The sequence below is a fragment of the Brienomyrus brachyistius genome, chromosome 10 (assembly GCF_023856365.1).
Source record: "Brienomyrus brachyistius isolate T26 chromosome 10, BBRACH_0.4, whole genome shotgun sequence".
In the NCBI taxonomy this organism is placed as follows: Eukaryota; Metazoa; Chordata; class Actinopteri; order Osteoglossiformes; family Mormyridae; genus Brienomyrus; species Brienomyrus brachyistius.
Genome location: NC_064542.1, coordinates 12,767,880 through 12,794,209, shown reverse-complemented (window position 1 = coordinate 12,794,209; position 26,330 = coordinate 12,767,880). Strand labels below are relative to the sequence as shown.

Sequence of the window (26,330 nt, the reverse complement as noted above, 5' to 3'; positions counted from 1 at the left end):
TATTTGACCATTTCCCAGAGCCCGATCCACACATCGCTTCTCTATGTTCTTGTATGAGGCCTTCAGTTACCATGCACACATTTTGACAAATCTTTATTTAAATATCACTGAAAACGACATCATAGCAAAACATCCAAGAGACCAATCATAAGTTACGCAATCAAGTCAGCCCTGTTATTTCGAACTGCAACGATGCTAACATCAGTGTATAAACTTTTTATCAAAATACAGTACAGCGATTCTTTAACAAAGTCCCACCACAATATGTATTACCAACAACTACTGGTCATCACACAGAAAATACCGGCTCTCAGAAGGTTTCTATCCACAGATTCCAATATCCATATAGTCACTGATTTGTCCTATGCAAACTTTACTTAAGGTGCCACATGAGTTATTTTTCCATGCCAAATACCTGATTTTCCACGAATGATTCAAACATTGAAAAGCAAGGTGACTTCAAGAAAAATATTAATTTCATATCAATTGACTTTTTTGGAGCCAAACAAACTGTTCTCTCTCATGCAATTGTAAATCCATAAAGATTATGCATAAGTTAGTTCTAGACCTGAAAATTGTTAAAATGGATGGATATAAATGTTTAACATCTTTAAGCACCAATGAGAAACCCTTAATTTGGCCAGTGACTAACATGTACTACAGTGAAATATAGGTCAGATTGTGGGTATTTGTCTATGCTATCTGACTAATCTATGTCTATAGGAACCAGTCCTGCTACTATGTCGAATCTGGTGCTACTGAAGAGGACCATAGTCATTGAGAAAGGCCTTTGCTCACAAGAGTTCTCTGAGATTGTCAGTTGACTAGTTCCCTGATGGTACACAAATTATTAAGCCCCGTACTCATTATATGCTAATTAAGTGGTATCACACCCCAGGCCTCTTTCACAGCTGGTCTCAAGGAAATGATTAATGTCCCAATGTAGCATCTAGCACAGTATTCTGCACATGACCGTGGAAGAGCTCAGCATATCTGCCACTGTAAAGACCATGCAATGAGTAAAGGGCTTTATTGCACTCACAGTGTCTTTCACTAAAAACATATTTTTGCTGGTTATAAAGCTCCTCGAATTGGTTGAAAATCTCACAATATAACACTGAAGTCAAACACGACGGAAAATAACCTCCACCCCCCCCCCCCAATACAGGATTTGCAATTAGGAAGACAAAATTGGCACAGTCAAATGCTTTGCTTTCCCCCCCTTGCCAGGTGATACTAAACTGGGTGTTTTGATAATGATGTTACTACCTACCAATCATTTGGCATCTTTGCAGGAAGATGGGGGTGTACAACTTTCAATCAAGCTGCTTTTCAGTTTTTCGATTTTAGTGCCTCATTCCCATCATTTCAAGTGAATGTGCATGGTGCAACTAGAGTGGGTGATGATGCGACTATCAACACTGATCATCATCTTCACTTGGTCCCCATATAGTGCAGTTGTACAGTCCAGTGCAGTGTGGAGACACCAGTGCAGTGCAATTTGTTTCTATAGATCCATCCATTGTGTCGCCTCCTCCCAAAATGTGCCGCACACAGCTGTCCTTTCCGTACTGCTACTTAACAGTGGAGGCTGGAAAAGCGAGCGACAGTCAAACTCACAGTGCTGTTGACGTGCGTCTTGCAGCAGGAAGAGCACTGGTCCAGTGCTGAGCTGTCAGTCCAACCCAGTTAGCATGTGGTGGGCACACGGACCAGTCACCTTATAACCTTACAGATTGTCTTCATCTCAGCTGAGAAGTTTCTCCGATCTGAAGTCCTGGTGCAAAGACGCCTCAGAGTCTATCAGCTTTCGTCCCAGTGTTGGTCGTCTGACTATCGGAAGCCTGAAAACCATGTGACATTGCAGCAGTATAGCCATCGCACTTCTCCTGCCAGCCCCAATCTGCAAACTTTGCTGCATCTGTGACAATATATTTCCTTTTTTTCCTCTTGACATTTCACTGCAGTAAAGGTATGAAATTTAACCGGTTTATGTCTGTCATTGAATCATGCAACTTGGTTCATGATTGGCCAGGTCTGAGTCGACATGTTGCCTGGTACGGAACTGTTAAAGATGGTTGATAGCCTGGATTGCAGTCTAGTGACAGCCTGTATGTGAAAGTATTAGTCCTGATGGTTTTAAATCACAGGTATGTAAGAATGTCAGTGCGTGTGTCAGTAAGTGCATCAGGTGATGATGCTCATCTCTGGGTCTTAGTGCTCGTTGGGCATGTGACGGATGGTGTGGAAAATCCAGTCCATCTTGGTGGTCCAGCCGCCATGGTGGGCGTCGTTCATCTGCTTGGTGAAGTACTCCAGTGCCTCCTGCTGGCTCTTCTCCAGTGCCAGAGTCTTGCGCAGGTAGGCGATGTCATCGAAGCTCTGCAGCTCGGGCATGCCGCAGCCGAGCAGCAGCGAGAACAGGTTGATGAAGAGGCTGGCGTGCTGGCGGATGGCCAGGTAAGCTTTGTAGCACATCTCCTGGAACCTGCAGTCATGTGTGAGGAAAGGCAGCGTTACGCTCTGTCCACCGGCAGTGAAATCCTGCTCACAGACTTCTTCTAGCACTTATTGGTGTCTAAACAATAGTAACTAAAACAAAGCAACATGTGATACAATCAATCGATGAGTTTCTTTCAGTGATCCATCTCCCAGCCTCCTGTTCGGTCCTGGCTCAGGCAGAGCCGGGAGCCTATCCCAGGAAACATGGGGCAAACGGCAGGGGACGCATTAGATGGGATGTCCCCTATTAACCAATAAGAATAACTGTCCAGAAATTATCATTATAAAAACACATCCTGTAGGGCAAACATTATAAAGAGTTGAAAGTAGGGAGCAATTGATAATTCTATGGTCATGAACATAGTTTATGTGGAATTGGAACGTTTGCTATTTGGTGAGAACATTGGCGATACCCCAGTGATCATGTCAAGAAATGTGTAACATCTTGGTCCGACACACTGACACATCATTCATGCGACGTGTCTCTCTACACGCACCTTTCAAACTCTTTGGTCTTGGTGCACTCCTGCACGCCCTTGCTGATGACGATGAGGAAGTCCTGCGTGAGGACGAAGGGCACCCGCTCCCGCTTGTAGCCGAACTTTTTCTTCTTGTGGTCAAGGAAGTGGCCAAAATCGATGTGGAACAGCTGGGGTGGAAAATTGTGGGTTGAATTTAAGAAAAAGAGGATACCGGCATCCCGGGTCAGGGGAAAGACCGGTGACAGACGCCCCGTGTTCACTCATGGCTAATCTCTAAAAATATATACCCCCCTTCTGCATGGATTAGACTTCCTGATGTTCTGGGTGAAGCTAATAGGGCGGCATTGTATGCCCTTCCTTCCAGGTCGGTAAACTCAAACTATGTTATCATCCATTTAATTTTATTTAGCAGATGGTTTTATCCAAAGTCACATGTATTTGAAAAAAGCAGGGACAGACAGTCAATGGGGCAGCTGGGGCTTAAGGACCTTGTTCAGGGACCCAACAGTGAACTGATTCTGCTGACACCACACACTGCCCCCCAAATGACCATTTTAGGTCATACCTGTCCATTCTCCTTAACCATGATGTTGCTGTTGTGTCTGTCCCCAATGCCCAGGATGAATGTGGCCACACAGTATCCGGCACAGGATCGAGTGAACAGGTCGATGGCTCGGTCATACCTGCGGGAACCGGAGAACAAATCAGGATGGGGTGGGAGGTGCTATGGGTGGGGCGTAGCTTTGCTAGGATATAAAGGAGATGGGTGCAGGGGGGGCGGGGTCACTATGACAAGGTAATATAATGGACTCACGCCTCGCCACGGTTCTTGTCCTTGATCCAGTGGTGCAAGGTGTTGCTGTTGAACTGCAGCGCCCCCTTGAGACCGCCCTTGCACTGAATCTGCATGATGGTGTATGAGTTCTTCACCACCTCGATCAGACCCACACAGTCCCCGATGGACAGGCAGCCGTAGGGCAGCATCCTGCACAAGAGTGGATTCTGGGCTGTGAGCATCAGCATGCGAGGTGGGAGATCCGGTGAGGGCGTGGAGTTTAAATGGCAAGAGGCCCAGTGACGGACACTAGTGTCCAAACTGGCGTTACCTCAGGTCCAGCCCTTGATTCTGCCAAATGTTCTCCATAATCTTGATAATCTGTAGAGTCAGCATGTCCTGCCGCAGATCTGAGGGGAACATGAACAAACGTTGACACCCAGAGGCAATCGCACAAGAACAGTGACAGATAAGGTTTAAAAAGGATAAGGACTAGGTGAAGGAGATGAGACAGTTTACCAGACCAGGTTAGTAAACTTCTACTGGTTATTCCTGGGCACTGGTGAACCGACTGAACAACTTCAGTAAAAATTAAACCACAAAATCTAACCCCTCTTTTATATTTTAGGTTCTGGCTGTGAGAGAGAGCTCATAAATAATTTATTACATTAAAAAATAATGTCATGGAGTGCTTTGCATTTAAATCAGGATAAAAATGTCCTTAGAAAGAAACAGCTGAAGTCTACCTGCTCATTGATCTAATTTGATACCGGAGTTTAAGTGACACTGACACTTCTCCATTTCTCACCTGAGTATTTTACAATAAAATCTACATCCTGTGGGAACTGTACGAATTTAATAGGCGGAAGTACCTTGCTCTAGAAACATTATTAAGACGTTACATACAGCTTGGACTCCGCTACAGGATTCCATCAAAAATGAGATTTGACATCCTGCCAGTAACAAAAAAAACGCACCGTCACCGTTCTTGAAGATGACTTCATTATTGGTGAACAGAAGCTCACTCATGATATCGGGGTTTTCCCAGTTTAGCCACAGGGGGCGTTTTGCCGATGACATAATCCGGCACTCTTCCAGCCTGGTGAGGATGAAAAGGTAGACAGAGGGATAAGAAAAGGACACAGATGGCGGGGAGAGAAGGAGGAAGGTCATGGAAATGTAAGAAAAGATGGTAGCAGGGTAGGAGTCACTTGACTGACTGCTGAATTGTTATTAGTGCTGGAAAACAAAGTGCCGGCCATTTTAATGGAATAGACAGCTGTGCAGACAGGCAGGGAGCCAGGATGACGTGAGCCCTGTCACTGTGAGTGGCGCAAGCAGAAGAGCAGGGCTATGGTGTCTGAGGAAACACAGCTGGCATACAGGGCTAGACGAACAGACTGAAAGACAGACAGGCAGATGGTTTCGGCGGTCAGACACAGCACCTGGGATTTCCCAGGTGGTGAACATATTCGAGTGGGGGGGTGGATTACCCCGACAGTGCGTGTGAGCCATGCTGCCTTGTTGCCAGGGCTGAGGGGACATGCGTGATATTGAGGCTTCTGTCATAACAGTGCGGTCATACCTGAGGTTACCTAACTGGTGGACGGGGTTGAGAGGTGAGACGAAGCCTTGCAGTGCCTCCATATAGTCGGGGCGGGACATGTGCTCCACCAGGAACTTCATCTGCGTCTGAGGCAGCCAATTAACACACAGAATAGCTCACCATGTGGTCAAATGATGTCAAAGTGGTCCATGGCTGTGCCAATGAAGAAGGGAGCTACAGGTATATGCCCAACACTGTATTGGCAGGAGTGTTTACAGGGGCAGGACAATAGGGGCACTGGTCCCAGCTTAAAGCTGATTGGCCCCCAGAATGGACTGTCTCCTGTCACTAATCAATTCAAAACATATTGCCTGATGACAAGGCTGGTCCCTCTTATACCCTGCAGCTATGGTTGCTACAATGGTATTGGAGTAGATGCTATACCTTCTGCGTCTCATCCTTCTTCTCCTGTTTGAGGGTGTCAGTGAGATTGACCAGCTTCTCCATAGCCTCCACCTGCCTGTTGAGGTGCTTCAGGTACATCCCACATGCACGGCAAAAGGCCTCCAGCAGCAGGCCAAAGCGGCGGGACACCGTCTTGTTGTGCATCTCCGACCTGCCTCATTCGATACGTTGACCACCATCATCACTGACATTCTTTTGATCACCATCATCATCATCATCACCATCATTATTATCATGATCAATGTGACTCACTTAAGATGCCAAAAGAAGAAGTGTCCGATCCTTTGATTGGTCAACGCTTTCTTGATGAGAAATCGAGCCAAAGGATTGTCCAAGTACATTTCATACTTGAGTACCTGCAGAAACATTGTGGATGCACACTCATGTACGCATGCACACCTGTGTATAGGGAGTTTATGAGGGCGCCATCCTGGCAGAGGGAGATCTCTGTTCTGTTACCTGGACCAGCTGCAGCAGATACTGGCTCAGTTTGTCGTCCGTCAGACCCTGCACGAGGCAGCGGAGAGCGAACTCCCGTACCATGGGGTCCGGAAAGTTACAGTCTAGCAGCTCCAGTGCGCTCTCCGGCTCCATGAGGGGCCAGTCACGCAGAAGGCAGTACATCTGGGGGGGACAACGTGGCGGAGTTAGCAATTACAATACACACTGACACCCACAGAGACAAGAAGAAGAGAAGGAAGTTCAAATTAAGGAAGCAGATGTGCTTGTAAGGCTGGAACTAATGGTGAGGAGGGTAAGAAGACGACTCGTTCCCTAAGAGTCGCTCTGCTCCATTCTGTCACTTCTTGTCATACTGTCCCGAGCTTTGGTGTCTTTCTCCTTACCTGAGACACCTCGTCTCGTGAATTCCACTTTACCGAAAGGAGCAGCTTCGGGAGACTCTCGGCAATGTTGACGCAGTAATGTCTGAAAGCAGAGGAACGAGCGGGAGCTTATGGAGAGAACAAGTACGGAGATAAACAGCAAGGTCTATGAAATCCAAGATCTAGTAGGGAGTTCCGTGTGTTTCCATGACACCATTGTTCAGACAGGAGATAGAAATACTTTATTGGTCTTAAACAGGTAATTCCATAGATACATGAACGTCACCCAAACAGGGATTTGAACCCTGGACCTTCAGGTTAAAAGTCTGATGCTTTAACCAACTGAGCTGTCCGGGTTCTCGACAAAGCTGTGCTACCCCTGACATCTCAGTTTGCCTTGAAGTACTATCAAAACATCCCTTATGCTGTTTTCAGCAACAGTTGTCAGAGATACCCAACTTACACACACAGAAAGCTCTAGTAGGACAGGATGAGCTCATCCAAGGGAGACGTACCGATGCCTCCACAGGAAGTCCTTCTCCTGCTCAGACAGCTCGTACAGGGGGTCCCGGCTGCAAAGGCTGAGCAGCTGCTCCACCTCCCCCTGCGACATGGTGTTGTCACATGCCAGTCGGTTGCTCTGTGGGTGAGGGTGGAACAGGGGCGGGTTGTGGGCTCTCGTGTTGTCTTTCTGTTCCTCACTGCACCCTCTTCTGCCCCCTCCCCTCTCACCAGCCCCATGGAGTAATTGTAGCCCAGCTCGCGGGAGATGGTCCAGTTGGCGTGCTCCTCGATTTGCTGCTCATCCGGGAAGATCACAGTCTGGTTAAACCAGGAGAACTCCAGCTCCACACAGGGGGTTTCCTGGTGGAGGGGGGGGGGGGGGGTGAATAGAGCAGGATGAAGTCAGGTTTAGGGAGAAAGATGGGCAAGCATTTTTTTAGGACCCCAACAATGGCTTTAGTACCCATCCCCAAAATTCAGCCCTGAATGTAGGATAGATTTAAGATTCGAGATGTTTTTATTGGCCATGAAGTATATTAGAATGCTTAGTCTTTCAGCTACACCCAGAACAAAGAACAATGAACAGTATACAAATGCAAAATAATGAAAGGCGCTGCAGTGTTACCAGTAGAACAAGTAACACTTCAGATATTACAGTTCACATAGATGTATGCAGAAGAGGTATAAATTAAAAACTGAAGTCAGTATTTAAGCACATTTCTCACCAGACTGTTAAAAGTACTTGCATGTCTACAAATTGACCAGCAAATGGCATCAGTACTGGAAGCAGAGTTTCTGCCTTTCCCTTCACGTCCTTTTCACCTTGTTGGGGTTGGACCCAGCCACTCCAATGGGGTTGAGCAGGTCCTCCAGGCCATGCGGCATGGGCCACAGGCTCAGGGCCACTTTGCCGCTCACCAGGGTGTTCCTGTAGTCAAACAGGTTCACGTTCCCCCAGGCCAAAGGGCAGTGCTCCTGCAGCACACACAAACACATGCATCACATGTGCCGCACTCTCCCACACTTTGGTAATGCTGCGATCTAAGGTAACCTGGGATGTCTCGTACCTCTTTGGCTCCCTTACGACCTTTGACAGAGCAAATGGAGAGACACAGTCGAGCCGACCGGGGTAGATCGGTCAGATATATGTCATAGGTCAGCCATTCATTCCACCTTAAAAACAAGTTCACTCGTTTTACATTAGCGGCTCATTCCACCTTGAAAACAGGGATCTCGGTAAACATGTTTTACATTAGAAACTCAGTCCACCTTAAACACAGGAGTAAACATGTTTTACATTAGAAGCTCAGTCCACCTTAAATACAGGAGTAAACATATTTTACATAACCTTTCATTCCACCTTCAAACAGAAGAGTCACATTCTCAAAACAGTGACTCATTCTACCTTCAGACACTGGAGTTACACTTTACTTATTTTAAATCTGTTATTCATTCCAACCTAAATGACAAATCCCAGTTAAAGGATTATTGCAACTCATATGTACTTGAGCATTAGTCTTGCATAAGACAGCTGCTCTTTCTGTGCTAAATCCTCTGGCCACAATCATCCCAAAGTCCATTCGGAACTGTTGTCCAGTAACCAGAGAGGACCCCTTACATTTCTTCAGACAACGTGTGACTTACTGGCTATTTCAGACTAGAGTGAAAATAGGGATTCGCATTGGGGATTGGCATTAAAGCACTGCTTATTGACATGTAGGTTTCATTGAAATGATACTTTATTTACATAAGTACATTGGAATTTTTTTGTTATTTCAGAGCGAAGCTTGGGGTCAGAGTATAGGGTCAGCTATTTACCCAGTACCCCTGGAGCATTTTTTTAGGATTATGAGCCCAATGGCAATATGACTTTCCTGTTATCCATAGGATTTGACCCAATGATCTTCTGAAAACAAGCACAGGGACCTAACCCGAATGTGAATATGTGCCCGGCAGTATTCTGCCATCTCATCCAGGGTGTCCCCCATCTTGGCTGCTGTCTACCAGGGGTTCCTGCAGGTCCAGCTTACCTGGGGTTCGAGCAAGGCACTCTCTGGGTGTTGACATTGTCACATAGCGGCTCGCCTCCATGGTAGATACCTGTTCTCACATAGATCTGAAATAAAGATCACAGCGACCCATTAAAAATCTAATGCACAGACTGCAAAGTGCGTTGGATATAACTGTGGTTATATTTGCACTTGTAAACAGGACACAGTGCCACAGTGGCTCAACACAATAGCCTTGCACCGGTAGGTTTTGGGGTCCAGTCCTGCCCCCAATCTCTGCGAGTGGAGTTTTGGTATACCAGTTTTGGCCTCCACTGTTCCATGTGTCCTTGTACTTCCTGGGGTAGCCTCCAGGGGCAGTGTGGCCATGTAGCAGGTTAGTGGTTGGACCATTACCACCTAACGATGTGTTTATTCGTTTTCTGGCCTATTTTACTATCTACCAGTGGTAACTGAATCTTATGATGGATTTGGCTGCTACCACCTTCTCTAGTGCTGAAAAAAGCAATATGATTATTTTTATTTCTCTCTTCTCACTGTTACAGAAATACGTACATCCTTGGGTGATAAACTCTGATCTTGATTATTATTTTTGAGGATTCATTACATATGAATTATTAATTTTGATTTTTGCAGTGTGCATTTCAAACTGAGTTTTTAATGCATTTAATTTAATGTTATTATCATGTTATTGTGCAGTTATAGTCTGCTGCATGTTTGTGATAAATGGCTTTCTTTGGATTCTTTACAAACCATAGATTAACTTTCCACTTTTCCTCTACTGCACTTATACTCCTGAGTAATTTGACCCAGTTTATTGCCCAGTGTGTTAATGTTATCGCTGTTTTATTACCCCTATGGAAATATCTCCTGCTATACTGCTTCTGTGTTATTGCACTGTGCCGGTCGCTTTTCTACTGCCCCTTTCTTTATCAGTTCCCACCACCTTCCCCCCACCCTTAGGAGGCCCCCATCCCGCCCCCTCCGCACCCTTACCCCTCACCTTGTCGATGTCCCTAATGTTCACGTTGACGTAAGTGGCACACAGCAGTCGCACCCTGAGCAGGGTGTTGAAGGCCCAGAGGGAGCGGGGGGCACTGGAATCCCCTCCGCCGGGGCAGGGGCTGGGCTGGGGGGTGCGACGGCTGTAGGAGGGGGTCACAAACCCACTGGCGGGCAGTTGGCTGTACAGGCTATCCTTAGACACCAGCATGAGGTGTGGGATCCTACCAACGATAATGCAGCTCCGGATGTACTGGGGAGGAGGAGAGAGATGGAGAGGGGGGGTGAGACAGAGAGAAAAGGGGAGAGGGAGAGGAATGGAGAGAGAGAGAGGGAGGGAGAGGGAGAAACAGAATAAGAGAGATGTGGAAGAGAGAGAGAGGAATGCAGAGACGTCGAGGGAGCAATGGAGAGAGGGAGGGAATGTGGGAATGGAGAGATAGAAGCAGATTTATGTTGGGGGTAATGCAGAGAGAGGGAGGAATGCAGAGACGTCGAGAGAGCAATGGAGAGAGAGAGGGAATGTGGGAATGGAGAGATAGAAGCAGATTTATGTTGGGGGTAATGCAGAGAGAGGGAGGAATGCAGAGATGTCGAGAGAGGAATGGAGAGAGAGAGGGAATGTGGGAATGGAGCGATAGAAGCAAAAGTATGTTGGGGGTAATGCAGAGAGAGAAAGGAATGTACTCCAAGTGTTCATTCAAACATCAGGCCCACAGGCATTTCGGAGACATTTTCCCTGGAAAGTTGTGCACATTTTATCACAGATGCGCCTTTATCGTTACCACAGTGACAGGAGATAATCCCCAGAGTGAGGGAAAGTAGGCTGATCCCTAGACGTCTCAAGCTCACAGACGGCTCCAAGCTGTCCAGAAGCGGTCCCTGGCATATCACCTTGTATTGGCTCAGCGGGTACTTCTCCAGCAGATACTCGTCACAGCCGCACACCTTCAGGATGTACTGGCCCTGGTACTCCTGCACGCAGAGGCGCAGCTGCTGCGCAGACAGGTGCATGCTGCGCGTCTTCTTGCGGATGGCTTCCGCGATGAGCTGCTCAGGCAGGGCATCGTGGGCGATCTTCAGCGTGTACTTCTGCTTGGCGTTGGAGGGGGAGACTATCACCCAGATGGTCACGATCAGGCGGCCTGCAGGGGGAGTGGGGGGGGTAAGCGCCGACACCAAAGTGAGACTAATGAGTACAGCGGTAAGGTGAATAAGTGCCCGGCCTTTGCAATGAAAAATGCTCAAAACATGAGCGGTTAAGTGCGCAAACAGCTTCCTAATAATAATATTAATCGTGATGGAGATTGATGCCGAAATATTTGCATATTAATTCCCATGTCCCTGGCCCTGTATTATTATTATCATTAATAAAACAACAACAATAATAACAATAATAATAATAATAATAATAATAATAATAATAATAATAATAATAATAAATATGGTGCATCTGCAGTTCTGTATACCCCTGAAAAATGTGTCCTTAGGCAACTGGAGCACTGTGCTCCCTAACACTAGACTAATCTCCAGCTCTAATGCTGCCAAACAGCAGTGAGGCTGTGGGCTTGTGCTCGGTTGGGTCCACGCTGTGTCAGTGACCTTTATCCAGCTTGGAGAAGATGTGCTGGGGTAGGTCTGGGGACGACTCCACGTTGGGGGGGTACACGTAGAGGGCCTGGCTATGGGCGCCGCCCCCCTCCCGCTCCTCCATGGCCTCGCGGCACACGTTCAGAATGTTGCGCCGGAAGTCCTGCACTTCTGGGTCCTTCACCAGCTCGAACTCACAGATGGGCATTCCAATGGCGAAGCCTGCATGGAAGGCGAATGGGCGGGTAAACTGATCTGAGATCAGAGAGTTATACTGATGGAAAGGTGTGTGGAGTGGATAGTCTGGAAATGCAAAATGGGCAAGGTATGAAACCAAGCTACTGAAGAAGCAACTGAAACATGAAAAGGACCCCAACCAATGGCAACAAAGGCATTGAATGGACCCACAACCAATGGTAACAAAGGCAATGAAATAATTCTGACCAATGGCAACAAAAGGCATTGAATGGATCCTGACCAATGGCAACAAAAGCATGGAAAAACCCTGACTAACAGCACCAAAAGCGACCAATGGCAAAAAAGACATGGAAGGGATGCTAACCAATCTCCCTGTTGAGGATCTTCTCTTCCCTGTTGCCCAGTGGCTCGATGACCTTGAGGATGGGGTGGAAGAGCCGGAGGTCACAGAGCCGCCGTGTCTCGTCGTAGAACTCCTCCCGCTCCGCCTCCTGTGTCACCCCAACGAAGATGTAGCATGACTCTTCCTGTCAAAGCAATAGAGACCTTCAGTACAAGCTCCTAGCTCGACATCTTATAAAGAGACGTATCAAAATGCAGTTCTGCTTAAAGGGGCAGCATCCTTCATGTTATAATAGGAGAGAACATGGCCACCTAAGACGAATATTTGTGAGATTACAGCGCATTTGTTGCCTAATTTCATTTCTAGTGGTTTATGATCACTAGACTTGTGAGACCATTGGATTAATTGATGCTATGATTACAGCATATTTTAATTTTGTTGCTGAGCCAAGTCAATCTCAAAAGCAACCTATAGTGTATATCGCTTTACAGGAGCAATTCAGGTTAAAATCTTGTTCAGTGTGTGAGCTTAATCACCATATTACCTGATGTCCATTTATTTAACATAAATTGCATAATATGGATTGATGTCAGTTAAGTCAAATGCAATCTACATGAAGATCACACAGAAATATAAAATGCAGACCACCTTGTCATTTATGGTACACATCAATAGGAAATCCCTGTGCTTCTACATGTAGAGCCTACAAACTTGTGAATTTGTGTCTATTGACCTGTAGGAGGTGGTAGAGAGGATATTTCCGGGCCTCTGTGAAGAGCTGCTGCTTGATGCTAATAAGTGGAGCTTCCCGCAGGCACTCCAGGCTGACCAGCATGCCGTTGGGCAGACAGCAGTCCACCAGGATGCGGGGGGGCATGAGATGGAGGCCCCATAACTCCCCAGATGAGGGCCGTGGAGGCATGTTCACGAGGTGGGAGCTGGCCCTGGGCCACCAAAACACACCGGGCTACCAGTGACTGAGAGAGAGGAGGAACAGGGGGTGAGATGATCACAGATGTGGAAGATACAGACGGAAGATGATGACCACAAGAAAGCAATAAATGGCTGTGACATTGATGGAGGACGATGGAGAAACGAGATGGCAGGAAGGAGGACAGGAAGGCAGAAAGATGCGAAGAAAGAAACAAATAAAGATGAATGCAGGAACAAAGTTAACAGGGAAAATGTCAGAAAGGACAGGCGAAGCAAAAGAATGTGAGGAAAATGTCGAGGGAGGAATGAAAATAGAGAAGCAAATGATAATAGGGCTACATTAGTGCAGATGTGATGTTAAAAAGAGATACTGGGAAATGTAGAAGGTAGGCGTTTCATGGGGAGGGTGAATAGGGAGGAAGAGAGCCTCAGGGGTATAGGGGAGGAGGGAAATGGAGAGATGGAGAATGAGAAAAAGAGAGGGAAAGAGATGAAACATGATGGAAAAGCAGAAGGCAATATTTTAACGAACATATATTAAACAGACAGATGTTCGCATAGGTTGCTTGTAAGTGAATGAAACAGAAGATGAGACTCAATAATGCGTCAAGTCCATCGGAAAAAAATTTAATAAAAAATATTATTAGACATATCACTTCGATTCGGTTTAATTACATACATGCATATGGAATTGTCATAAAACCAGATTTGGTATTTTTCATTGTAATCGTTATATAATACGTTCACATAGTTTGCGGTACTAGCTGCTTTTCTTTTTTCATAGCGACCTTTCCCTGTTGCCTTCGGAAGTCAACTGGCCCTGATCTTCTGACCGCTTCTTGGCGCCGCCACGGAGCTGCTGCGAGTCAAACGCAATCCTACGCAACACCAAGACAAACTAATGTAACCGCGCGGCGGTGGGATGAACAAAGGCGCGACGACAGGGACAAGTCGGGGCCGTGCGAGCGAAAGTAGGGCACATACCCACCGCCGATGCACAAAGCCCCACTGACAACTACCACAAGCTTGTGACTGCAAGGCTTAAATAAATTTGCCGTGGTCACTTTCAACAATCTTTAATCTCACCAAGAACGATCGCTTTTGTTACTGGCCATGATACTATTAGGTAGTACAGGCGTTTTTGAAAAGGTTAACGAGACAAATATGTAGTTACCAAGATTATTCAAAAACCAGAACCTATTCTAATATGCAATATTTAAAAAAGCACAGCATATCCCAAATCATACCAAAAGAAAAAAAATACTAACATCCATTACTTCCAGTACAGAACTGTCGTTTTGCTGCGATATATGTAGCAATCTGTGATATATTTACTTGTATACGCTTTCCCCCTATAATTTGACAGCTGTGGTCAGATAACCACGCGGTGGCATCAGGCTGTAACCCAAATCATAGATGAGTAATTGACTTCAGTAGCCCTAAACGCTGTCATAACTCTGTCTCTATTCCCATCAATGATTATAGTTAGAATTAAAACATTTGTCTGTTTGTCGTCTGTTTTTTATACATTATTTCTTCTAATAACGCACAGCGACAGGCTATATGATGTCATCCGAATCAAATCAAACTTACACATTCAAATAAACAAACAGTTCAATAGAAACCCAGCAGGCGCTTTTGTAAACCAGATACACTTTAAAATATTTTTCTTCAAATGATTAATTAATAAAACGGGTTCTATTCCACATACGAACTGATCGACTCCCAAAAAGCACCATCGGCACCAGAACAAAGCTAGAGGAGATATAGCCAATGCGCCAGTTACGCATTATGTTGAAGAAGCGAAGAAAATTAATTTCACTAACGTTAATGACCGACACCGGGCATTTAGTGAGAAGGTTTTTTTCTTTAAAAAAAAATTAATCTGTTACTGTAATAATGCCGCTACTGTCCTGACTCCGATTAAATTTTTTTAACCGCAGCAAGATGACAAATGGTTTCTTCAAGTTTCACTCACCTCTAAGCAGCACTTGTGCCAGCCTGGCCAACAGTTATGTATCACTTGGTGGGGCTGATTTCCTGGCTTAACATTTCCCCCGTGCCGCCACACTAGCGCGGGGGATATATAGTCATAGCATCTTTGTCCTGGTCTGATCGCTTCCGACACTCTTTGCACTCCCCTATCAAAGTCTGATCCACTTCTGAGCTGCCGGCGCTGTTAACCGCGGAGATTAACTGCTCCGGTAATTTCCAAAGTCTGCTGTTTAGACTGAACAACGTATTCAGCAAGGGAGGGTGTATGGGACGCTGTGTGTCCATTTGCGTGAGTGTGGTGGGGGGGAGTAATCGCATAATTCATTTTTAAAGGGGAAGCAATAGTATATTACAGAGGCCGAGAAAACCGAAATTCGATGACTGCAGGGTGACTTTAAGGGTCTTGTTATTGTAAATGTTTTTGGAACCGATGACACTGACAGACGAGATAAAATAAATAATCAGTTAATGCGAATCGGATCCGCAGCTTTCGTTGTGTTTACAATGTCATACGCGTGAGATATTTTCGTTAATGTATTTTTAGCAGAAATACTGACTTACATGGTATTGATGTTTACAAGTAGTATCGGCATTAGCTGTCAGAAGGCTTGCCGCCTGTTTCGTGTAAATAATGAGTCATAGACTATATTTAAGCAATACGAAACAGTTAAAAGGAACACAAGCAAAACAAAGAAAATTTTAGTCGTAAATCAGTCGATAAAAGGCAGGACCCTAATATAAACACGTCTTTTTGTTATTTACCAGTCATAAACCTACTAAAAGTTAAAAATGCTGAATGCATCACAGCAGCCACAACTGTCAAATGTAACGCGATTTTTAGCAACGATTTTTTTTTCCGGGATTCCGTGGTTATGTAATCTTTAGTTGACGCATATTCCCCCTAAAACAAGTGCAAGAGTCGACATCAATAATAGGATACATTTTAACTGAATAAACAATTCCCTTCTAAATGGACGCATTCTAATCTTAGTCATGTGGTTCTTGCAAACAGTACGATGACGGGTACCCCTAGCACCACAGTGGAGGTGACTAAGTTTGTTACCACGGTAACACCGAGAAAAGCCACGAGGGCTTCATCCTCCCTTGTTTATATGTGGAGATTATATGTGAATGAGCAGTTTATACTTCCAATAAACCTATTCCTTGTCTGTTGCTAAGACCGTCTATTGCGAATTAAAATCAGATATGTACTCCTACATACCCTAGATAATTTCAGTCTGTTTGACGTGCACGAGTATATTAACGCTGTATTAGATTTCGTAAAACGACTGTAAAATGAATCTATTTACATTAAACAGTAACAAGATCATATTGGCGCATGACCCACATAAAGGCTCCTGTAATCTGAAGCATACTTTCCGTAACAGAATTTCACAACTGACAAAATATCAAAATGCTAAAAAGTTGTAGCTAAAATTAAGAATGCAATTGAAAGGTAATTTAATAGAAAAAAAGTAAATTGACATCTGGGAATTTTCATTACTAATTCCAGAAATAATAGCAAACTTACCTGCACATCGAATCTTCAAGTTTATATAAATTCGTTAAATCACATCACAATGTCAGTTTTTTTCAGTTTCCCATTGTTATTTCAGGCTATTTAAAATAATACAGAGGGGAAAATCGTGAGATAGTTGTCACAGAACAAAAAGTACATCTAAATTATTATGACCACAGGCGTATTCCCACAACTGCTGTTCCTTTGTGGGAAAACAAATCCAGACACTAATTTCACACTGTTCTCATTATGCTAATACGGGAGTAGCGGGAAGTAGCGGGTTATCGGTCTTAAAGCTGCAGAAAAAGAACATGCTGCCTTCTCTTTAACAGATTTTTTGCCTGTCTTCCTCGGGACTATAGTGACCAATAAGATGTCATAATTTAAACTTCTCTGGTTGGCTGGAGTGTGTGTCTCCAACACCCCTGAGCATGAGAGCGTAAGTGTATTGTAGGTATGAGGCTTTGTGCGATGTATTCATCCTAAGGTCCTGGCGCTGGGTTCTGTCACCCCATTGTTCATGCTTTCCTGTTTTCTTTCACATGTCTAACTGCAGTCCCCCCACCCAAAGCTTCTTGTCCCCCCCCCAGCTGCTGAAGCAAACAGAAATACAGTGTTTTCCACTAAAACAATGAAGGCCACTAGGCACATAGCAGAGAGGAAAGCCAAGTTAGATTCTCTTCTACATAAACAAGAAAATCAAGAGCACAAATTAAAATACATTTTTGGCTGTTGGGGGCTTTTTGGACCGCTGGTGCGCTGTACTCCCATTGTATCCTATCAGGCTTTTGTTTTGTAAAAGTTTGTGGTTGTCACTGTGATTAATGTTTTCAGTAAAGTACAAATTAACATTATAAAATGGATGAACTGTTTAGACTGGTGGATTTTTTCATTATTTATTAAATTTATAGGCTAGGGGTGTTATCCATTTCTGTTTAATATTAAGTAACTCAAAGCCAAATATTGCAAATACAAAGATTTCAATGAATTAAGTACCCCAGCTCTGGAGACAAAACTTCTGACCCCAGATCACGTTAAATATAAACTATTAGTTAACCCCCCCCCCCCGCCAAAAATAAATAAATAAATAAATAAATAGAACTACTGCAATTTAAGATTTAGAAAGTCTTTCAATATAACTAGCACTATTACAAACAAGTAAATTGAGATAAATGTTTAGTTTATATCATCTGTGAAAATGTATCACTTTAATAAAATTTCTTTAGGTGTTTGCATCTTTAGGAAATGTTTACATAAAGGAGCATTTTAAATTACTCCTCCTCAAAGAACGTGAAGGAAACTTTTTCATCCTTCTCTGCCTTCAGCTGTTTGAAAATGTCCTGATAGCTCAGGATCTCCATGTCTTCCTGTACGAGGTCTTCCACACTCTCCTCCAACTTCACTCTCTGACTGCACAATTTCTTTTCTGTAATCCCTCCTTTTTCTTTCATCTTCCACCCAGCACCCCTTTTCTCAGTAACTTCCTTTCTCAGTGCTTTGTCTCCATCCAGACTCACCAGCTTCTGACTTTCCTTCTCTCCTCTTTCTCCACCTACAGGTATTTCTGGGACAGTCTGGTCCTTGAAAATAGTCTGTGGTGCTGTGTAGTAAACACGTAAAATTTGTGTGAATAGGAGAATGACAGTGCTGTGTATACTGGGTGAACAGAACATTTTTAAGATTTTCATTAACCGTTTGCTTTCATTTAATAATTTTCAAAGCCAGTTACTCATGATCTGTTGCTTGTTTGGCTGTATGTTTTGAGCTGGTATACAGTACTCGTGCCTTTCCTGTGTGTATCCGGTCTGGGAACTGAGGAAATTGGGGCTTTCTCCTTCCCTTCCTCTGCTCCCCCTCCTGCGCCCTGTTCCAGTGACTCCCCATGGGGAACAGTGGTATGCTCTGAGGAAAAGAAGACGCCCGCATCAGGCATTCTTAGAGCAACCCCCACTGTTTACCAACTAGAAGCTACTGACGCATGGAAAAAACAAAATTCTTGTAATTCCCATTTAAAACGAACAAATATAACCCTGCAGATACAAATTTACTTATAAAATGAACTTCCTGTTTTATTAGTGTACATATTTTTGGTGAGATGTGAATTAAGAAATCTCATTCCTAAATCACATATTGCACTATGAATATACAAAAATCAAATAGTTGTTCAATGCTTCCAAATTCGGGGAATGCCCTTTTCTGTTCCAGCATGACTGTGTCCCAGTGCACAAAGCAAGTCCATAAAGACATGGTTTCATGAGTTTGGTGTAGAAGAACTGGACTGGCCTGCACAGAGCTCTGACCTCAAAGCCAACAAACACCTTTGGGGTGAACCAGAATGGAGATTGTGAGTCAAACTTTCACGTTCAACATCACTACCCAACACCACAAATGTGCAAAAATTCCCACTACAAAATCTTTTGGGGGATCAACTCCATATTGTTGCCTATGGATTTAGAATGATACCATAAAAGTTGCTGTAGGTGTACTCATACACCATGTCCATCCACCCATCCATACATCCACTCATTCCCATCACCTATCAATCACCTGACCTAACTGCTTGTCCATTATTGGTTCACAGGGAAGGTGAAGCTTATCCCAGGAAGCACAGGGCACAATGCAGGAGACACCCTGAATGATTTATAGACCCCAATGTGACAAACCATGTGACTGTTGACTGCAGGAGGAAACATGTGTACTAAGAGAAAACCCACACAAACACAAGAAACACATAGTATTTCCTGCAGCATTTTTCCATAGTAAATCCTGATCTTCAAAAGTTTAACCATAGGAGTGCTTAGTCAGTTTTGGATACTTAGAGTATTCCATTTCACTCTTCTTCTGACCCCCACCTTTGGATGTCTTTTTCTTGATATTCCTCCTAGTCCTACCAATACGCCCCTGTTGAAAAGTGTATGAGTTATGCTCAGGATTCAGCCCTGACCTCACAATTCAATCCAATTTTTATTCACAAGGGCCCAGTTTGATTCAATTTAATTTTGCTATGTATTTTAAGAACATTTTTTTGAGAATTAATTCATATAGATTAACATCAAACGTCAACAAAGACGAAAGCTAAAAATTGAGTTTTTTTTTATTTAACTAACAAACAAAAGAGTGTACTCTAGTTTTCACATATTGTCTGTTGCCATGTAAAACAATTAACCAAAAAAACATTCAGCAAAAATATTTTCAAATTCACACAGAAAAGGCATAAATGAACAAGATTGATCTTGGGATTTTGTGAATTGATGTTCAATCGTCAAAGCCAATATTGTGATTAATGATAAAATCGATATTTCTTCCCACCCCTTGCATATATACACTATAATGATCATCAATTACTGTATATCAGAGTGCTGGTTCAAAACACCACATATTGCTGCATAATCAGTTAACTTGATTAGCTTATTCTGGTCAGAAACATCATCTGTTACTGCATATTAGTTAGGATAATTAGCAACTAAATGGCACCTATTTGTATATTAATAGTCAGAATGATTAGGTTAATCTGGTATTGATGAGTGTCTTTTACCAGGATGTCATTAGTATGTATGCTTGATCAAAATCTCCGTTTACCTTGTTACTCCAAAACTGTTTACTCTCTTCTAGATGCTCAAAAATCGGCATCAGTTCTATGAAATAAATGTGAAATTTGAAATAAAACATTAGTACATTGCAACTGAAGAGTGTCTGAATCATACAATAGTAAAATTTTAAACAACATATTTTAGGGCAATAGTATCTTAAATGATACAGAATTTTATTCATTATTTACTTCTTTGGAGGTGTGTAGCCGTCTTCAGAGCAACCTGTGTGCAGGTGTATGATTAAAGGGAAATGCTTGCGTGTGTGGAAGGTGTGAGTGAAAACCTGAAATAATATGGTGCATATATATGGCTGTAACCTGAAATATCATGGTGCATTTGTGTGAAAACCTGAAATTTCATTATCTTCCTTGGAAGTGTCCCTGTCCACCATGTAGCGGCTCTTGAATCCAAAACGTGATAGTCGACTCTGCATAATAAATACGTAGAAATCTAAACTGCTACTGTAAATAGGAAATCTCACTATCCATTCATTTTCCATAACTGTTTATTCAGTACAGAGTTGCAATGAACTTAAGACTTGTAAGTGCTGATTTAATTGTTACTATTACTATTATCGATCTTTTCCTCATATATCTCTGTATATAGTGTGTATATTTCATTTACTTTAAAAAAAATAAAATCTGATAATAATGCCATAAAAAGGAAATTGTTAAGAACATTTTGATTCCACGTAGCAGGGTCAGATTATGTCATTTTAAGTTGTCCCTTTAAGTTATGAAAATAAGCTTTTTTGGTTCATTGAAATTTTCAGTGCCAGATCAGATCTCTGTAAGCAGTTTTTCAGACTAAATGAAGAGGACCTATTGTTTGCCAGAAACAGTTCTGTAACATCATGGCAAGTCACTTTGCCAGAACTGGGCAAGCACTGAGATCTGTTACAAAATTATAGACCTGTGGGATTATGGGCAGACAGCAGTTGATGAAGCAGCTCCCTCTAATGGTTTAAATTGAGGTTGCCAACTATTCCATTCTAAAAAAACATAGAATACCAATAACAAATTTTGGGCGTGCAGAACAGTGGCTAGCACTACTGCCTCATGCTTCCAGGACTCTGCTGTGTATAGAGTTTGCATGTTTTTCCTGTGTCTCCTCTAAATACTCTGGATTCTAAGAGTCCAAAGACTTGCTATTAGGCTCTTTGGTGTCTCTAAATTATTCTGTGTGTATGTGCCTGCAAAGGATTGGCTTCCTGTCCAGACCCTGACCATGTGCCCTGTGCTGCCCTGGAAAGACACCAGGCAACCCTGACCAGGATAAGCAATTAAAAGATGGATGTTCTAAATATAGCTTATCATTTAATTAGACCTTGAATATTGAGTTACAATACATACAGTTTTCATTATTTATTTTATTAATTATTATTGTAGTTGAATACATTGTGTTCAATGTAAAACTCTTTTCATGATTTAAATGTTTGTTTTATGTTGATTTTGTTTACCTTCAGGGAGAGACCCTGGGCATGCTTAGCCATTCTAATGGCTTCATGGAGCTTCTTCTTGAAACTTTTCCCCATCTGTTACACAAAATTGAGGAAGATATCAGTGTCACTGTGGTACCTACCCTTCAATGTCCACAAAGCAGTTGACTGAACTGGAATGGCATGTCTGTGTCTGGCTGAGGACTGACTGTAGATGTCCACTAGACAACAAGCTATAGAACCATGACGGGTGAGATAACTCACTTGCAGGGCCGTTGTCTCAGAGAATGTTTCAAAGGACTTCACTTTACAGGAAGGTACCCAAGCACGTGTGACTGGGTCTCCAAAGAATGTCACATGGTACTTGGACTTAAGGGGCAGGAAAAAGTGTTACTGATGACCACAGCTGAACAAAACATATTTTCTCTTCCACATTCAAATACATACATACCCCTGCTAGTACAGTACACAAAGAATCATACTGCAATCTTAATAATTAACAACACTCTTCAAAATTGTTTTTTTTTTTTACTCATACACCTGATTGTAAAAACAATAGAGATATCTTTATGATCTGCTTGATCTGCAAAACATAACATCCTGTGAGCTGTACTTATTTTTAGGGGTCCAGGCACAGTGCTGGAAGCTGATTATGTTCATAGGATACTCTTATTATTATCTTTGTAGTGCCTCTGAAAACTGGTGAAAAGTGGAAAAAAAATATTCTAGCAGTTTGCTTAAGGCTCCTAAGAATCTTACTGGGAACCTGTCTATGTTATTGACAAGGAATATGGACTTGGAGTCTGGGTCGCTCTCTGTCATTGCTGGCCACCTAAGCACATAGACACAAACAAACACTCACAGTGTGTCATGCACCAAGGCTACTAGTTTATATTTACTTACAAATAAACAAGGGTATAAGATAAAATGCGTTAATAATTTACTGTTTAACCAGAAAAATTATATTGTGATGCTGAAATGTTTTAATTGCATACTATAACAACATTCCACTAATATATTACACTAGAACTTTATCTATATTTTTTGCATCAAACAAAAAAATCTGGTCACTCGTGATGCTGTTTCACCATAGTATACATGGTGAAAAAACTACTTTAACTTGTAATATCTCACCAGGGGTAACCCTGCTGCTGGGCCCACACCAGAGACCCAGAAACTAGGTTGCTATGCACTACATCATCCTGGCTGCCGCTCCAGGTTTCCTCTGGACAATTGCAGTTGCAGCAGTCAGGGTCTTCACAATAGAAGGACACATATCAATCCATTGAAGACATTGTTAGATTTGCCAAGTGTTACTGAGCCACAAACATGATTAAGGTATTCTGGTTTATCACCAGATGAGAGGACAATTCAACGAAACTATGCAGGAGATAAAAAGAGCATGTTTTCAAACTTTGGTGGGCCACAAACTCCACTGAGATATTCTGGTTTATTACCAGAGGAGAAAAAAAATCAAGGAAATGATGTAGGAAATAAAGAGAACATGTTTTCAAATGTGTCACTGTTGTGAAGGTCAAACTGCGTCATGATATTAATCAGATCATTACCTGAGCTTTGGACACAGGTCCACTCTGGGGGCAGGACTGAAAGGTCTACATGCTTATCCAGCCTTCTCCACTTCTTACAGCTGCTTATACTGCACTGGACCCATAAGTCATCTAACACACAGACATAGACACACAGGAAATGGTGAATCATTTAAGTTGTGGTCCTGATTTGATAAATGTTTAAAATTTTACTTGATGGTTAAATGATTTTTATAAGATTACTCATGAGTGTTAATCTTTAATGCAAAAATGGGAAATAAAGGTAATAAAAAGACAGTTCAAGTACAAACATGCTCACATTCATCTTCGGTATGTTCCTCTAGCTTGTCCTTGTATTCTTTCTTTGCCTCAGATTTCTGTACAGTTGCCTCTTTCCTCTCTCGGGGAAATTTTTCCTTCTTGCTCTCTTTGGACCTGACAGGCACCATACCTGACTGGACTAACCATTCTCACACGTGTGCTTCCACTAAAACTCATTCGGTGGAAGAAGTCCTCTGCTACCAGTCAACAATTATCAGATTTCATCCATGCTATCCACATCTGAGGTAGTGCAGTCTCTTAATAACAAGACATTCAATAACATCTTCATGCAATTGCTTGAGAGGCTTAATGCATTAGAAGGTGCAGGTAATGTGTACATGGAATCACAGTACCAATATTTAGATTTTTGAAACCTACTAATATCCTTATACATCTCTGGTATACGGTACAGTCAGGCTGTACTTCAAATAAAGTCTTGCAAGATTATTTTACCTGTCATGGCTGCTTTCAACCTTTGCCTGCAAACCCTCCACTTCACTCAGAACCATCTGGGCATCTTCTGCAAACACAAAAGATATTCATTTTAAAAAGTATTATCATTGTGATTAATTGGAGATTTCCATTAATTGTGTTTTTAAAGAGGGGAAATGTATGCATTCTAGAACTCCTTCACTTAAAAGCTCAAGTAATATGTGTAACACTGGCACCTTTCTGTCCTACCTAAACAGTGTTCCAACGAGGTATCCAGGAAACCCTGGAAGCGGTCATAGGGTTGGGCATCAGGCAGTATTTGTTTGGTGATGCAGGGAACCTGCAGCAGACACAGGCAAGACTATGATGCCCACAGGTTGCATCCCTAAGAAGTGACTCATCAGTACCATGTGCTCTTACATTTCATTCTTCTGAGGTTTGATTTTGTGTCCTTTAAAACAAAATGAAGCAATTCCTTCCCAATTTTGAGAAGGTACCTGCACTGGTGATACGCAAATTAAACATAAGCAAAATGACCGTAGCAGAACAGACATCTTCCTAATGCACAGACACATATATTTATATATCTGAAAAAGAATGATTTTGAATCTTTCTTAAAGATTTTTTATCTAAAAATGTTGACTTTGGTCAGTGTTGAGGGGCAAATATTTTCCATGCATGCATAATTTGATCTTTGAATGTATATGTCATGTATTGTGTCGTGATGGTATATTTCCTATATAAGGGTGTGCCAACATTTCTCAAACCAGAGTCCCCAAATGAATACAGACCAGATATTAAGGACCCCTAAGCTGTAATGTGCACAAATTTAACTAAGAACTAAGGTTCGGTAGGTGGGGCTGCATTTAATATTTTTTTCTCTGAATGGGAGGAGAGGGTCCCACCGAAGGGTTGCATGATAATACTGACAATGCTTTTTGTTTAACAGACCCCTGGGAGGTTAAAGCACCCTTCATTTAAAGTACCTCAAGGGAGGATCTTCCCAGAAAATGCAGAATCTGTATTGTTTTTGTCTATCTGTGTATTTTTTGATTCTGCACGCACTGCCCTTTATTCCTATTCATGCTTTACCTTCCTGTCCCTATCACTGTTCTCCCTCTGGTTTGCTTTGCTCTGCCCCTTCCTCCCTGCACGGAGGTGTGTTCCCACATGCCTGCATCCCTCCTTCTTCCCCACAACCCTTTCTGCCTCAGCCTTCTCTTTCTTTCCACTCTCCTCCAGTCCCTGATGGCTGTGCATCTTGCATTTTTCCTCCTGCTTCTTGCCTGCCTTGCCCCGCTGTAGCAACAGCCCCCCTCTGTCGGTCCCCATCGCATTTGTCTTTCTACAGTCTTCTTTGAAATCTTCCTCACTAGGTGTCTTTTGCTTCCTCTTCACCCCCCCATTACGGACTTTACCATCTGTAATGACCTTCCTTTCTCCATTAGGCTCATTTTCTTTCTTGTTTTGCTTAATATTCTTTATACTCTTAAATCCTTTGGCTGTAATTGCCATTTGTTTCCCTTTATCTAATTCTCCCTCCTTTCCCTCACTATAATTTTCTTTTTGTACAGGCAGCATCAAACAGCCATATCTCCCTCTTTCTTTTTTATCTTCATCTGGAATTTTCTTTGCCTCCTTCTTGCGCTGGTTCTTCCATTTACCAGGCACAAGCTTTTCTTTGGTACCTTATTTAAAACAAACAAAACGCAATAAAACAAAACAAACGAACAAGAAACGTGTCCAAGTTAATACATATCTTCCTAATCAAATTATATTGTTGTAAATATTATGTACGTAAAGTATGCGGTTTCAACTGGACTATTGAAATCAAGATAAAAATGAACTGAAGTGAGGAAAATCAATTTCAAATAATCGAAATTATAAACAGTTCATATTTGCGTATATATTTACCTGAAGTTATTTCCATTAGTACCGCTCTCTTTAAATGTAGGTTTTTCGTCGTTCGGCGTCGTTAAGCCGGTTAGCTAAGCTCATCCCGCCAAAAAGCGGTAGCTTCGCGTGCTGCGGTCCATGCGGAGTTCCGCGCGACGGCAATCTCGCGTCTTCTGTAGGAAATCGCACGATTTACATACTGCAGACTTGAGCGTCAGTGGGTCCCTAATTTGTCGTTTCGTTCTTTGCCAGTGGCATGAAAATACGCCTGCATAACGTCAGCTAAGCAGCTGTAGGCACCCATGCTCAGCGAGTGGCTTTGTGACACACTTCATATACAAATCCTGCAAGAAAATAGACAAAGCCTTTGTAAATTACAGTATCACAAATGCGGATCTTACTGACAGCTACCTTAATGT

At 42.9% G+C, this 26,330-nt stretch overlaps 2 protein-coding genes and 1 non-coding gene across 5 annotated transcripts; all 3 read right to left on the bottom strand.

The window, feature by feature from the left end:
• Nucleotides 1–76: 76 nt before the first annotated feature.
• Nucleotides 77–17,167, bottom strand: zgc:158659 (uncharacterized protein LOC791141 homolog). Of its 2 annotated transcripts, none has more exons than XM_049028151.1 (22): nt 16,700–17,167; nt 12,974–13,217; nt 12,262–12,424; nt 11,712–11,921; nt 11,004–11,254; nt 10,111–10,362; nt 9,129–9,214; nt 8,166–8,271; nt 7,921–8,073; nt 7,327–7,458; nt 7,110–7,234; nt 6,616–6,697; nt 6,230–6,394; nt 6,023–6,126; nt 5,750–5,921; nt 5,345–5,451; nt 4,737–4,858; nt 4,091–4,169; nt 3,799–3,969; nt 3,550–3,667; nt 3,000–3,151; nt 77–2,488 (listed from the first exon to the last, which is right to left on the bottom strand). In XM_049028151.1, exons 2-22 carry the CDS (start codon nt 13,160–13,162, stop codon nt 2,215–2,217), a joined length of 3,213 nt encoding a protein of 1,070 aa, XP_048884108.1. In that variant the 5' UTR covers nt 13,163–13,217; nt 16,700–17,167; the 3' UTR covers nt 77–2,214. The 2 variants fall into 2 exon arrangements, with proteins under 2 accessions (XP_048884108.1, XP_048884107.1); XM_049028150.1 differs by lacking the exon at nt 16,700–17,167 and adding an exon at nt 15,152–15,667.
• trnak-uuu (transfer RNA lysine (anticodon UUU)) lies at nt 6,878–6,951 on the bottom strand. Its single transcript has one exon. It is a non-coding gene; the product is annotated as a tRNA-Lys (tRNA).
• A 400-nt stretch (nt 17,168–17,567) lies between the features above and the next one.
• On the bottom strand, nt 17,568–26,094 carry LOC125750396 (zinc finger CW-type PWWP domain protein 1-like). 2 transcript variants are annotated; one of them, XM_049028154.1, is made up of 15 exons: nt 25,930–26,091; nt 25,108–25,703; nt 24,265–24,355; nt 24,037–24,103; nt 23,582–23,697; nt 23,284–23,394; nt 22,850–22,970; nt 22,475–22,547; nt 21,980–22,084; nt 21,737–21,811; nt 20,626–20,704; nt 20,267–20,322; nt 19,540–19,588; nt 18,473–18,589; nt 17,568–18,287 (listed from the first exon to the last, which is right to left on the bottom strand). In XM_049028154.1, exons 1-15 carry the CDS (start codon nt 25,943–25,945, stop codon nt 17,959–17,961), a joined length of 2,001 nt encoding a protein of 666 aa, XP_048884111.1. In that variant the 5' UTR covers nt 25,946–26,091; the 3' UTR covers nt 17,568–17,958. The 2 variants fall into 2 exon arrangements, with proteins under 2 accessions (XP_048884111.1, XP_048884112.1); XM_049028155.1 differs by having other exon boundaries at nt 18,155–18,287; nt 18,417–18,589; nt 25,930–26,094.
• Between the last annotated feature and the right edge of the window lie 236 nt (nt 26,095–26,330).